Here is a 13,162-nt window from a genome sequence, read left to right as displayed (position 1 = left end):
GAAGGTGGACTGCCCAGGTCAGCTGAAGTCTGGGAGGGAGGGACGACAATGAGTGTGGGGTTTCTTTTTGGGGTGACGAAAATGTTCTAAAATTAGATCATGGTGATGGTTGTAGAATTCTGTGAATACACTAAAAGTCACCAAACTGTACACTTTAAATGGGTGCACTTTAGAGTACGTGAATTATATCTCAATAAAGCTGCTGTTTTTTTTTTTAAATCTCAGTCTGTGTGTCTTCTTGTAGGCTCAGGCCCTCCCTGAGAACAGGGAGTGTGGATTTACTTTGGGTCACACAGAAAGTCACCAGAGCTGCTTCTGCCAGAACAGGGGAGATTCTGCCTCAAGGACAGCTTCCAGCTTCCCCTGCGGGATAAGCTGCCCACAGCCTCACCTAATTGAAGAGCGGGCCTCACCTCCAGCAGGGTAGCTCTGCTGGGGAAAACGGAGACATCTGTAACAAACACTAGCCCCGAGCGGGCATTCCATACGTATGCGATGAATGGAGGGATGAGGAGATAAATGAAGGAATGACAGGAAATCACTGGGCAGGGAGGCGGGAGAGCCTGGGACGGAACCTCGAGTTCTATCTCTGACTTAGAGCCCTTCTCACTCAACAGCTCCCCTTAACTTCTATTTGTCATGCACATCTGCTGGCCCCGGAATGGTGCCTGGAATAAGTCCCCGTATTTCCAAGGGCTCCACCGCTCTCCCTGAGTCTCAGAGTGACGGTGTGAGGACATGTGGGCACAAAGGCCTTGCCTGCGCCAGCTCCGTGGGCCTTCTCTCACAGCGAGCAGGAAATAAATGACTCAAATGTTCCTTCTGGCTCAGGCAATTGTTTAAATGGGATTCCACCCTCAGCAGCGGTACCTTCAGACCCCTCCCCAGCTGATCCTGGATGAAACTGGATGAGGGTTTACACGCCACTGTTTGTTCTACTAAGGGCAAGCCGCTGCCGGTCAGGCCACCGAAAATCAGCTCACAGCAGGAGCCAAGAAGCCTTCCTCTCACTGGGGAGCACAGGACGTCTGCCCAATGTTTCCAGAACAGAGGGAGACTTGTGCAAGCTCCAGAATGGGCTCAGCCTTCCCAGAGGTTTGCTGCCCAGTTCCGAGGGCCCGGGAGCTGCCCTGCAGGTGGCCTGTGTGGGGCCCAGGTGGCCGATGCCCGGCGGGAGGGTCGCCAGTGAGGGGCTTGGCTCCTCTGGTTTGTTCGGACCCAGTGATCCGGGGGGCGTGCGGTGGGCGGGCAGTGCCCATAGACAACCCATAACTCAAGGAGGGGCCGGGGCCGACTGGTTGTGAAAACGACTTTAGAATCTTGGCTTAGCAGTGGTGAGTAGGTTTCCTGTCCCGTCAGGGCCTCAGAGGCCTCATCTCTAAGTCATTCAGGGCTGTGAAGAGGAGATGACATAACGCATGGGAGCCACCTGCACCCCGTCTGGAGCATCACAGGTATCCACAAACGTTATTTCCCATCCCTGTGCTCAAATCACACCCCAGGCTGGCCCAACCTACCTCCTGGCCTCCAGCCCTCCAACAAGGAAGTTACTTACCTTCTCTGTGTCTGGCTTCTCCAAAAACGAAGCCGACGCGAGTCCTCCACCAGAGGCCCCTTGTGAGGATTAGACGAAATGCTGCATGAAACAACACGCTGCACGGCCGCCAGTGAGCCTCAGTGCTGGGCCACCACGCAGCTGGAAGGGACTCTCCCTCCTGCATTTCCTCAGGCCCGTCTTGTGTGCCATGACCTTGAAATTAACCACGAGGTCCATTTCAAGTCTGCACATCTCCTCTCCCACACCAGACTGAGAGCATCCCTCAGGCAGGGCCAGGCCTCCTATGGCCAGTCCATGTCTGCACAGGGCCAGTTTGTTACCTGGTCGACCCCGACTCCTCTCAGAACCAGTGGGGAAGGGCGGGGGGCACATGCCGCCTGTGGGGATCCCTGACTTCACCCTGTGTCCCCCAAAGCGGTTCTCACTCAGTTGTTCTTAACCTGGAATCCACAGCCCCCAGAGGTCCACAGACGGACTTTGGGGAGAATAAATCCCCCCAACTACATGCTAAATTGTGTGTGCGCGTGTGCATGTGAGATACTGTACATTTTGGAAGAGAAATTCCTTACTTTTCATCAGATGCTCAGAAGAGTCTGTGTTTCCCTTCTCGGCTTTATTTTCTTAAAAGCACTTAACTCTCTTTCTGAAATTCTATTGTCTACTTTTTTATTATCTATCTCCATCACTAGAAAGTAAGCTTCAGGGGGACTTGTCTTGTTTATGGTTATATCCACAGAGCCCAAAACAGAGCCTGGCACGTAGGGGCTCTCAATATCTTTCGAATGAATGAATGAATGAGTAAATGAGATACGTTGACCCAAAGGCACAGATCCTGCCCTGTAATAGGGGTCTGGGCAAGCCCTGGACAGTCAGCCGGGGCCCTCCTCCTCAGGGCATCTCCGGGGCTGGAGGTCAGCTGGAGCAGAGACTGGTTCTCCTGGAGCAAGAGCTCAGATTGGATCCACCTGAGAACAGAACTCGAGAGCCTCTACTGTACTATCTATTACTGTGTGACAAATTTTCCCAAAACTTAGTGGCTTAAAACACTTACCGTGTCTCATGATTTTGTGGTCATGAATTCATGCAGGCACTGCTCGGCTGGGTGATTCTTCTGCCCCATGTGACCTCGACTGAGGTCACTTGACAGCATTCAGCTGGCAGATGGGCCGGCCTAGAGGGCCCAGAACAGCTTCCCTCACTGTCTGGTGGCCTGGTGGGACGGCTAGAAGGCTGGGCTCAGCGGGGACTGTCTGCTGGAGCACCTGCAGCTGGTCTCTCCAGCATGGCAGCTCAGGGTAGTCAGACTTCTACACGGCAGCCCAGGGCTCCCAGAGGCTGTTCCAAAAGACCAAGGCAGACACTACAAGGCTGCTTTTGACCTGGCCTTGGAAGTCATGTAGCATCACTTCTACCACATTCTATTGGCAACAAGCAAGTCACAGAGCCAGCCCAGACTCAAGAGAAAGGGACAGGAACTACACAGGTGCATGAATACCATTGGGGTAGCGGTGGGGGCATCTTTGGGAACAAGCCACCGCAGCCTACCTCTGGGCTGGGCTGAGGGACAGAGCCTGCAGCCAGGGATGCTGGGTGGGGCCAGAAGCCCAAGAGCGTCATACCTTTGACTGGCTTTCCCCAGAACAAGAAGCAAAGGACCATTGACCCCAGAAGAGTCCCTACCACTTGAACTTCCAGCTGATTCCATATTCTCTTTCAATACTTTGTCCAAGGCAACTGCTCAAGAAAGATATCATGTTCCAAGCATTACTAACCACATATCGTATTCTTACATGCTTATTTTTTCATCCAGCTCTCTGACTGTACTCCCTTTTTTGGGCCTGCAGACCTGGTGAAGAGAAGGGTGTCCTCTCCTGGCACCGTCACCCAGGTTGCTTCAACCTTCAAACCCCTCAGCCATGCACATGCCAATCCTTGAGAAACCAGGCCTGAGAATTCCACACTGGCTGGTTGTTCTGGAAACATTTAAAGTCATCCTTCAGGTGAGAGCAGCACCGTTCCCAAAGTGCTCCTGGTTGCTCCAACTGTGCGCAGGGTGGATCTCAGACACAACCGAGGGAGGAGGCGGTGGGAGGGATTGGGACACTCTGGGAAGGCAGCTGGGACTCAGGCCACAGACCATGCCCTTTGGCAAAGGGAGGGAACGTGGCCTCCAGGGATAAAGTCACAAACCACCTCACAGATGTTAGGAATCCACATCTAAGCACTTCTGACAACCCCCTGTAAAATGGGTTCCATATCTCCTTCTCAATAGAACTCTCTAAGGTGAAGATGAAAAGAACCGGCTTAGTCAGAAAGATGTGGGTTTTAGTCCTAGCTGGGTGGCCCTGTAAAAGTTATTGAATCTCTCTGAAACTCGTTAAAATGGGGGAGATTGTTGTCTGCCCCACCATTGGGAAGACTAAATGACATGACGCATAGAAAGTGTCTAGCACAGGGAGTGGTGTATAATAAGCACTCAGTAACTTATGGTCTTAGATATTATAACTGGGTTGGTCACCCCAGCAGCTGCTGCCAACACCCCTCTCCTCTGCCACTTCCCTGGGTCCAGTGTAGATGAAGTGCTCTAGATTAGCGATGACCAACAGAAACACCGGTGAGCCAAATATAGAAATTAAGATTTTCTAGTAGCCTCATTAAAAAAGGTATAAAGAGACAGGAGGTATTAATTTTGATAAAATTTTATTTAATCCTATGTATCAAAAATATTATTTCAATCTGAAATCAATAAAAAATTATTATGAGATATTTTACATTCTTTTGGTTATACTACGTCTTCAAAATCAGTGTGTACTTACACTTACAGCACATCTGGATCTGGACCCACCCCATTTCAGTGCTCAGGAGCCACATGTGGCTATGGCTACCCTCCTGGACAGTGCAGGTCTAGAAGGAGATGGGTGGCCCTTCTCTGTTCAGAGCTAAGGGGCCTGGATGTTGGCAGAAGTCTGGGCCTGTGTTTAAGATGCAAGAATTCCCTCCCCAAGGACAGCAACCTCTTCTGCCATACTCTCCAGCTGGGGCTGAAGAGAAAGAAAGGCAAATCACCAAGAAAATTAATGGTTTATTTTTCTTTGTATTGTAGCAGACTAGTAATAACACACAATCATATAGAACCATGCCTCTCTTGAGGTGTATTCTTTATCTGTAAAATAAAAAAAACAAAACACTCTGGCTTTGATGTGGGGCCGGCAAAGCCTAAGGTAATCAGGTCCCACACAGGACACAACCAAACGGATCATTCTGGGCAAAAGGGAACGCTGGGGTTCCTGCAGGTTCCCGCCGGGGCCCAGAGAACCACAGAAAGTGGGAGCTAAGGGGACCACCGTGATCCGGGCAAGACCCTTGATTTGCAGACCTCTGGGCTCACCCTGCATTCAGAGGCGAGCGTGGGAACTTGGGCGTAAAAGGTGGTGGGTGAAGCTGGAAGAAAAAAGACCAAGAACAAATGGAAGCTGAAGGCCCTGAGATTTAAGAAACAACAGAACTCTGAAATACAATTAAAAAACTCAAACATAGAAAACAAAACATATAAAACCAAAAAACCCTGGCTACAGATTCTTTAAAAAAAAAGTCGTCTGTAACTTTTTAGCAAAAGTTTTTCAGGTCAGTCTTGCTGGAAACAGGGGACTGGGCTTGTTAACTGCGCGTGGTTCTTTCCAGCCTTAGGAATCACCATTTGCGTAAACGGCACTTGGAAAGACAGGCATAAGATGACATTGGGAGAGATGCCACTTTGTGCAAATGGAAAAGAACTGGCCTTAGTTGTACAGAGAGTTAGGTGGGAGCAAAAGAACATGGAAAATTCTAAACCCCAATTTTCTATTTGATCCTCAGTCTATAGAAAGTTTCACATCCCAGCTGAAGAACAAAAGCAAATTGAAACTATACATGTGTAAAGGTCACTCTGAACATCTTGACCTTAAACGACAAGCAGAGACCACGAGAAGACAAGGAAATGAACTTTAGGTACTTAAGTTCCAGATATCCTAGCCCATTCCTATTTGTTCATTTGCTGTTTCTCTTTTCAACAAGTTGGAGAAAACATGCAGCAAGAATGGCCACTGACAGCTGACCTTATTCTTCACAGGGCTGAGAATGCTCGAGGCTCACTTCCCAGATGCTGCAGATGGCTCTCCATCTGAGACGTGAGTGTCCAGCACCGCAGGGCCTGGGCTCCTGCCTGGAGAAGACTTGCCGGACTTCATTACCTCCTGCATCGCAAAATGACCAAAGCTGACACCTGGCAGCATGGTAAGGTATTCAAAAAACCTATTACGAGCAGAAATATTTGGTGTTAGACAGTATTTTCTTAAATCCTCACTGTGGGTTCAGAAGCAAATGACCATTTCATACAAATTCATTTCTTTTGACTCCCATAGAGGCAAGGTTTAGACTTTTAATCGAATTTTTAATTTGGCCTAAAAAATATACTTCAGTGTTCAATGCTTTGAAACCTCCTCTGAGATATCAGGGAATTAAATGGATTAAAAGCTTGATGGCATATGAATATATATGTGTGTGCTTGTGTGTGTACATATATTACATGCTTCTTTCCCCTGCCCAGGGAGCACATCCATCAATGCTCATAAACTCTAGTCCTCCTGGGGATCTTTGGTACCAAGTTAACCTACTGGTGGGCACAGAGTGTGCAGAATTCAACACAACACAACACTCAACCACAAAAAACCTTCAGCACTCACTCTGGAGTAATAGTGTCCTTGCTGGCTTCTTACTTGGTCCAGAACTCCCACTCAACAGCCACTCCACCCCTGCCCCCAGTGCAAGCCCTCGCGGGAATTCTTCCAGCACTCCTCAGTGGGGGAGTGTGGGCTCTAGGCCAGCCAGCATTCGAGCAAGGAAAGGACGTCCCCAACGAGTTTCCAAAGATGTAAAAACACAAAACAAAACAAAAATGCAACAGACTACCTTGGGCCCACTACCACGCGGTGAAGGGCGTTCAATAAGGAGGGCTGCTTGTCAATCAAGGTGGGCGGAGCCACCCCCATCCCGGGGAAATCCTGCATGTTTCTGCACAGCTGGGAGCAGCACGGTCAACACGACTCGAGTGAGCCTCTCAAAGTGGGAAGACGCAACACAGTCGGTTCTCTGCAGCAGCCCGGGGAGCCCAGGAATTTCTCTCTGTCGCAGTGAGAAGTGCTGGTCTCACCGTGCGTGCTCTCCTAACACCACACACGGAGCTCCAAGCGCAGGGGCTGTTCCCCAGCTGGCACCCTGGGAGCCCCCTTCCGTGCGCGTCGCGTCGTCTTTAGGAGCCCTTCCGCTCTGAGAAAATCAGCAAGGCCTCTCCAAGTCCGCCGACCAGGAGGCTGCAAAAAACGACAAGAGGTCAGCTTTCCACTCCCTCGAGCCAGGAGGCCCCACGGAGCTGCCTGGCGCCCACATACAGTAGGGCAAGGGACGCCCCCTCGTTCTGCGAGTGGGACTCACATTCCCCGCCCAGGCAGCCATGCTTCAAGGTCAGGCCCAGGAACCTCCAGTGGCTCCGGAGTCAGCCTCGGCTATGTGGTGGGAGGGGAGTGGGCTGCAAGGGGGGCTTTGACACCTTCCCTCTGGGAAGAAGGTGATGTGTCCCACTCATCCTGACCAGGTGGAGGTGTCTGCTCTCCAGCTAATGCTCTCTGGTAGAATACAGGAGGAGGGCTTCCACAGAGTAATCTGGTGATTTTTGCTCAAGAGGGTTGATGGATATGAAACCATGCAGGTATCCACAATCTTACAGCTATTAAGGTGACAATCTCTGAATCCTTTTATTTCACTTAGACCAATCAAACATTTAAAGATGAAAACACAAATGGGGAATCATGAATTTCCCACACAAGCAGAAAGAAATATGGTCAGTGATTTGAAAATGTAGTAGTGGGAGAACTGATGACTGTGAGAAAAAGGGAGTTGAGGGGCCGGCCCGTGGCTTAGTGGTTAAGCGCGTGCGCTCTGCTACTGGCTTCCTGGGGTTCGGATCCTGGGCATGCACTGGCACACTGCTTCTCCGGCCATGCTGAGGCCACGTCCCACATACAGCAACTAGAAGGATGTGCAACTATGAAATACAACTATCTACTGGGGCTTTGGGGGGCAAAAAAAAAAAAAAAAAGGAGGAGGATTGGCAGTAGACATTGGCTCAGAGCCGGTCTTCCTCAGCAAAAAAAAAAAAAGGGAGTTGAATATTTTAACAGCCTAAAATTTAATACATCCAAAGGTCTGCACATTTTCTATGTTAAACTTCTCAGTAGACAATCTGGTGTCTGTCTGAATCCCCTGTCATTCTTCCCAAAAAACACTTTGGGGGACTGGGCTGAGCCATCGTAAAGGATTATGATGGGGGCGGGGGGGTTCTGATGATGAAATGCTCTTGTTCAGAGGTGCCAACAGCCCTCTCAATTCTACCCTTTTCTTCCTTTCTTCTCTCATCTCCCCACCCAATATCCCAATCCTCCTATATACCAATACACAACACACAGAGATTCAGGCGAAGACACCTTTATATTTCTAACACATATCTAGCATGTTTCTAACATATATGAAACACACATAGACTACGCACATTATATTCCCAGTGAGAAATGCCACTTATGTGGGTGACTCTGCCATAATGGTAATTTGTACCATTTACCACTTTTAGTATAGGAATGAATGGACTAAGTGTGAGAATATAAAAACAATAAACTGAGTTCAGATTGTGGCTCAGGCATTTATCAGCTACGTAATCCTGTGCACGTTATTCCACGTTAGTCTCCTCATCTGTACCATGGGAGACGATCAGTCTAACAGTCTCTGTGAGGCTTAGAAGAATATACCTGAAATGGACAATCAATAAAACATTATTTTCTAGTCGACTGCCCTCCCAGAGCAGCAATCCCTTCCTTAGTGGCCTTCACAGCTGGCTGCCTACCCAACCTCTGCTTGAAGACTTCTAGTGAGGGGCACATCCTGTTGTGCAAAGCAAGCCTGTCCCACCATTGAGCAGCTCTGCCATGGAGTTCAAGCATCGATAGGCATCTTACTTGTGGAAGGCCCTGGGGACACGTTCCTCCCTCCGGAAGGAAGCCCGTCCTCATACTGACCCAACAGCTGCTTCTTACAACCTCACCTGTGAGTCCAAGTTCTGCTTTCTAGAGCAACAGAGAACAAATCTTCTTCTTCATTACCCACCTGTCAACGCTAGACAGTGGGAAAATCCCCTGAACCATCATCATCTCCTCTCCCTGGTGACTAAAGGCCTCTGGGTGCAGGCAGAGAGAGGCACTAGTCAAGTGGCCAGTCACTGTGGGAGTGGGCTGGGAGGATGTCCCCCCTCAGGGCTAACAACAGGGATGGAAAGGAGAAGGGCATGAGGGAGATGTATGCCTAATATCTTAAGCTCCAAGTTGGAATGTACTTTCCTCTTTCTTACAGAAATATTATAAATAGTGACAATAAGTCAATGCATTCTCTTTAACACACGTTTAACTCTTATAAGAGTATAGCTGAAGTTAGTGTCTATGTGATAAACCAAATAAATTTCTGAGGACTTTCCTAGATCTGTAATCATCGTTTATAGGATTATTTCTGTGAGAAACTGGGGTCCAAGTTCCAAAGACCATATTTTGGAACAAAACCCATTTGTGCTTATCCCTGGTCTAGTTCAGGACCTAGATGCTAGAAGGTTCTACTGCCTCTTCTGTTTGGATGAAGAACTGACTTTGAAGGGGAAGCCATTCTTTTCGTACACAGGCTCACCTCTAAAGACCTGCTTTTCCTTTTAAGCAGATGTGCTGTTCCCTTCTAAAGAACGCATACACTGTCTTCTTAAACCCCTGGGCGAGTGCAGAGTCACCGTGACCTGATGCAAGGGCTGCCCAGAGCTTCAGGTTTGGGAGGGTTTTATTTCTGCAAATGTAACTGGGGGCTCCGTCATGTCTACAGTTGCCACTAATCCTCCTTAATCACAGGGAGAACAGGGTGTCTCTGTGCCACCTTTACTCCCACAGCCTTAGAACAATGCTGAAGTGTAATAACCTGGCATTTCATCCCTTTGGCTTAGCCATTTGATGAAACACCAAAGCAGCTTAGTGAACGCTAACATGAAAACAGACCTCAGCTCAGTTCACCGTTAAGAGAGCCAGGGAGGTGAGCTTTGATGCTGTTTTCTAAACAGCAGGGGAAGCTGACATGGGGTGCAGGAATCTTAATAGCATTACAACTATTTAAGGCAGAGCTTTACTGAACTGTTTGCGAATCTCATAAGCCCCATCATTCTTGAAATGAACAAACTTCATGTAACTAACACATAAACATCAGATTGCAAAGCAGACCCAGCCAGAAATATTCATCACTAGCTTCTCTTCCAGGGGGTTATTTTCAGCGTCTCTCCAGTCCTTCCCTTTTCTCCCATCTCATCTCAATTTTACATCTATTATTGTGATTATCCAATGAATTCCTATTGAACTCATTAGACGGAGGACAGAGACAGTATCCTTTTCCCAGCTAGAGGCCCAGCACTTCATGCAGCACCCAATAAATATTTACTTGATGGATGATGGAATTTTTATCCTTGCTCCCATCTTTATTCCAAACTATTTTTGTTTTTTTCTCTTTTCCTCATCAAAACGTATCTGCCTCAAGTACCATTCCCTTGGGGATTGCTGAGTGACAGTTCACAATATGATAAATTACTCTATGCTGAGAGGAAATGAGCAACAGTTATTTAGAAAGCCCATCCTAGCATTTGAAAGAGGAGGTTTCAAATTTTTAATTTGAATGGAAGACTGATAAATTTCACAGTGTGATCCTAGAGGCATTTTGGGGTGTGTTGGGGGAAGTTCTTTCTTCACTCCAAATTCATTCGTCCTATAAATAGACTTGGGCAGTCTCCTTGAAGGTCCCTAAAATTAAAGGCATTAGATATCTTTACTCAAAGATGATATAAGATCATTTTCTAGAGACTCTTGGTGTTACTGAGATTAGTGTGAGAATCACATTCAAGCAATCCTCATGTTGGTACCCACGATCAATGGCAGGCTCAGTGAATGACGGGCAAAGGCAAGCAGTTGATCATGGAATCCTAAGAACAAAGAGGTTGTGTTTTGGTTATTCCTTTTTCTCCTTGTACCTAAACTATTCCAAAGAGAACAGTGATTCTCCTAGTAAAAAGGATTCCAAGAGGAGGCACCCACAACTAATTCTATTTGACAAGGACACTGCTCACAGTTCAGAATTTTTTTCTTTTGTACGTGTTAAATCCCTTTTGCTAAAATTTTGGAATAGAGGGAATTCATATTGATATATACCATAAAACTCTGTTAATTAAAAAAGTGAATAATTAAATATTAATATGGATATTTAAATTACTGGGCTTGCAATAGATTGTTTTTATAATTAAAAACAAGATAATTAGCTGGACAAGAGTAGTTGCTTTTAATTAAAGACTTTATTTATTTTTATAATTTTATTTATTTATTTATTTATTTATTTTTTCCCCCAAAGCCCCAGTAGATAGTTGTCTGTCACAGCTGCACATCCTTCTAGGTGCTGTATGTGGGATGCGGCCTCAGCATGGCCGGAGAAGCGGTGCGTCGGTGCGCGCCCGGGATCCGAACCCCGGGCCGCCAGCAGCGGAGCACGTGCACTTAACCGCTAAGCCACGGGGCCGGCCCTAATTAAAGACTTTAGAAGTTGACCAACATTGGGTACTTAGGTTTATAATTTTTCTTGGGTTCAGTATTTAGAAGGCTGGCTCCTCATGTATTCAGCAAGCTCTGGGTGCTAGGCAGAGAGATGCAGAAGTGAATGAAATGTGGTTCCTCTCCTGGAGGAGCTCACAGCCAGCAGGTAGACGGGTGTGTACACCTCACTGTCACTCAGTGGGGGTGGTGGTGACAGGGCTGTACACAGAGCGGGGTGGGCAGGGCTGCTGAGGACCTGACACTTGAGCTGATCCAAATCTCTGATTAGGAGATAAAGCAAGTTCCTGAAGATCTTGCTGAAATTTCAAATGGCGTTTTCTCCACTAACCACTACAAACCTTTAGATCTGTGATTCCCAGCTGGGACAGTTTTGCCCCCAAGGGGATGTTTGGCAATGTATGGTGACATTTTTAGTTGTTAAAACTGAGGGGGTACTACTGGCATCTAGTGGGGTGGGGCTCAGGTTTGCTGCTAAAAACCCTACAAGGCACAGGACAGCCCCCCACAATAAAGAATTATCTGGCCCAAAATGTCAACAGTGCTGAGGGTGAGAAACCCTACTTGAGATGACGTGCAGCTAAGCTGCTGCCCACCCAGGAAGAAGGCTAATCACATGTGCACTCATCTTCTAGATGGTGACCTGCTGGGGTCATGGGCTGTGTCTGTAGCCTCAGAGCCCAGCAAGCACTTTTTGTGGAATGAATGGCTATACAAGCAAACGGATGCGAGGATGTCAGCTGATACAGGGTCCTCTGGTCCCAGCCAGCCTGCAGTGGTGGAGGCCATGCTGACTTGGAGATCCTATGCCTATGTGAGGGGGAGCCTCTACCCATTCCAGCAACTGCTGCTGTGTGGAAGTGCGGGCCCAACATAACAGCTGTTCCGCATTTTCAAAAAGCTGGAAATCCTGACTTTGATGGAGAAATCACCTGATTTCTAAATGTTGACTAATTTAAAATTTGAAAAGCAAAAAAGAAGAAACGATAACTATACAGGCAAACAGTAGGTCCAAATAAAACAGGCCTGCAATCCCTGCCCCTTGTGACTTCTGATCAGTCTAAGCTCCCACAAGACAGAGACCAGTCCCAGCCCTGCCCAGGATCTGAGAGCTGGTCACCCAGTCATGGCTTGAACACACCCAGTATATGAACAGTGCAGACCAGATCTGTGCAAAAGACAGAAAATCTGAAACACAGTCTGACACTCCTCTTCTGGTGGTTCACTTTGTGGTTGGAAAATTCTTTGAGGCTGAAAACACACCATCCTTAAACTCAAGAGTTCTCAAAAATCAGGAAATTCCAAAGTCAAGGTTCCTTTTGCAATAATCACACACGCTGTTTCCTTGATTTGGGTACACACAGCCTTTCTTTCCATTTTGTTCAGGGCATACCATAACATTCACAGGATGTGAAACAGCCTGGAGGCATGGCCTGTTACAGACTGCTGCTGCAACATTCAGACTTAGCATTTCCTCCCCAGTGGAGAGCGATCTCACTCTGATTTCTCATACTCAGTTCAACACCTGGGTTTTTGTAGTTCATTCTGAAATTCTGTACAAAATACAATTGATGAAGGCTTATTTGCAAGAAAGAAAAATACTATCAAGAATTTAGACTATCACTGTGAAGGTTAAGATACAGAAATCTGGAGAAGAGTCTCAAGAATATACCAGGATATCTTGGCAGTTGGGTTTTTGGACGTCAACCTGCCTACCATTTGTGTCATACCTTCCCAGAAGGACAGGTGCAGAGGAAGAAGGAGGGAGCACAGGACTAGCTCCCTGTCCCTCAGCCCCAGCTCTAGTTATAAATCGTTAAGTCTCACCGTTAGTACCTCCTGCCCCTCCAACCTTCCCTGTCTTCCTGGGGCGAGAAGGGCCACATCCTCTTCTACCCATAGC

The 13,162-nt window shown here is 47.6% G+C and overlaps 1 protein-coding gene across 2 annotated transcripts in view; it reads right to left on the bottom strand.

Moving 5' to 3' along the window:
* Nucleotides 1–6,608: 6,608 nt before the first annotated feature.
* TMEM241 (transmembrane protein 241) overlaps nt 6,609–13,162 on the bottom strand; it is a 128,781-nt gene continuing 122,227 nt past the window's right edge. For both annotated transcript variants that reach the window (XM_058556813.1, XM_058556814.1), the window contains one exon: nt 6,609–6,906. In XM_058556813.1, the coding sequence (XP_058412796.1) occupies nt 6,846–6,906 (61 nt within the window). In that variant the 3' untranslated portion in view covers nt 6,609–6,845. The remainder of the gene's footprint in view (nt 6,907–13,162) is intronic.

The sequence above is a fragment of the Diceros bicornis genome, chromosome 16 (assembly GCF_020826845.1).
Source record: "Diceros bicornis minor isolate mBicDic1 chromosome 16, mDicBic1.mat.cur, whole genome shotgun sequence".
Lineage (NCBI taxonomy): Eukaryota > Metazoa > Chordata > Mammalia > Perissodactyla > Rhinocerotidae > Diceros > Diceros bicornis.
Note: the sequence above shows the minus strand (reverse complement) of the source record. Positions and strands in the feature narration are given on the sequence as shown.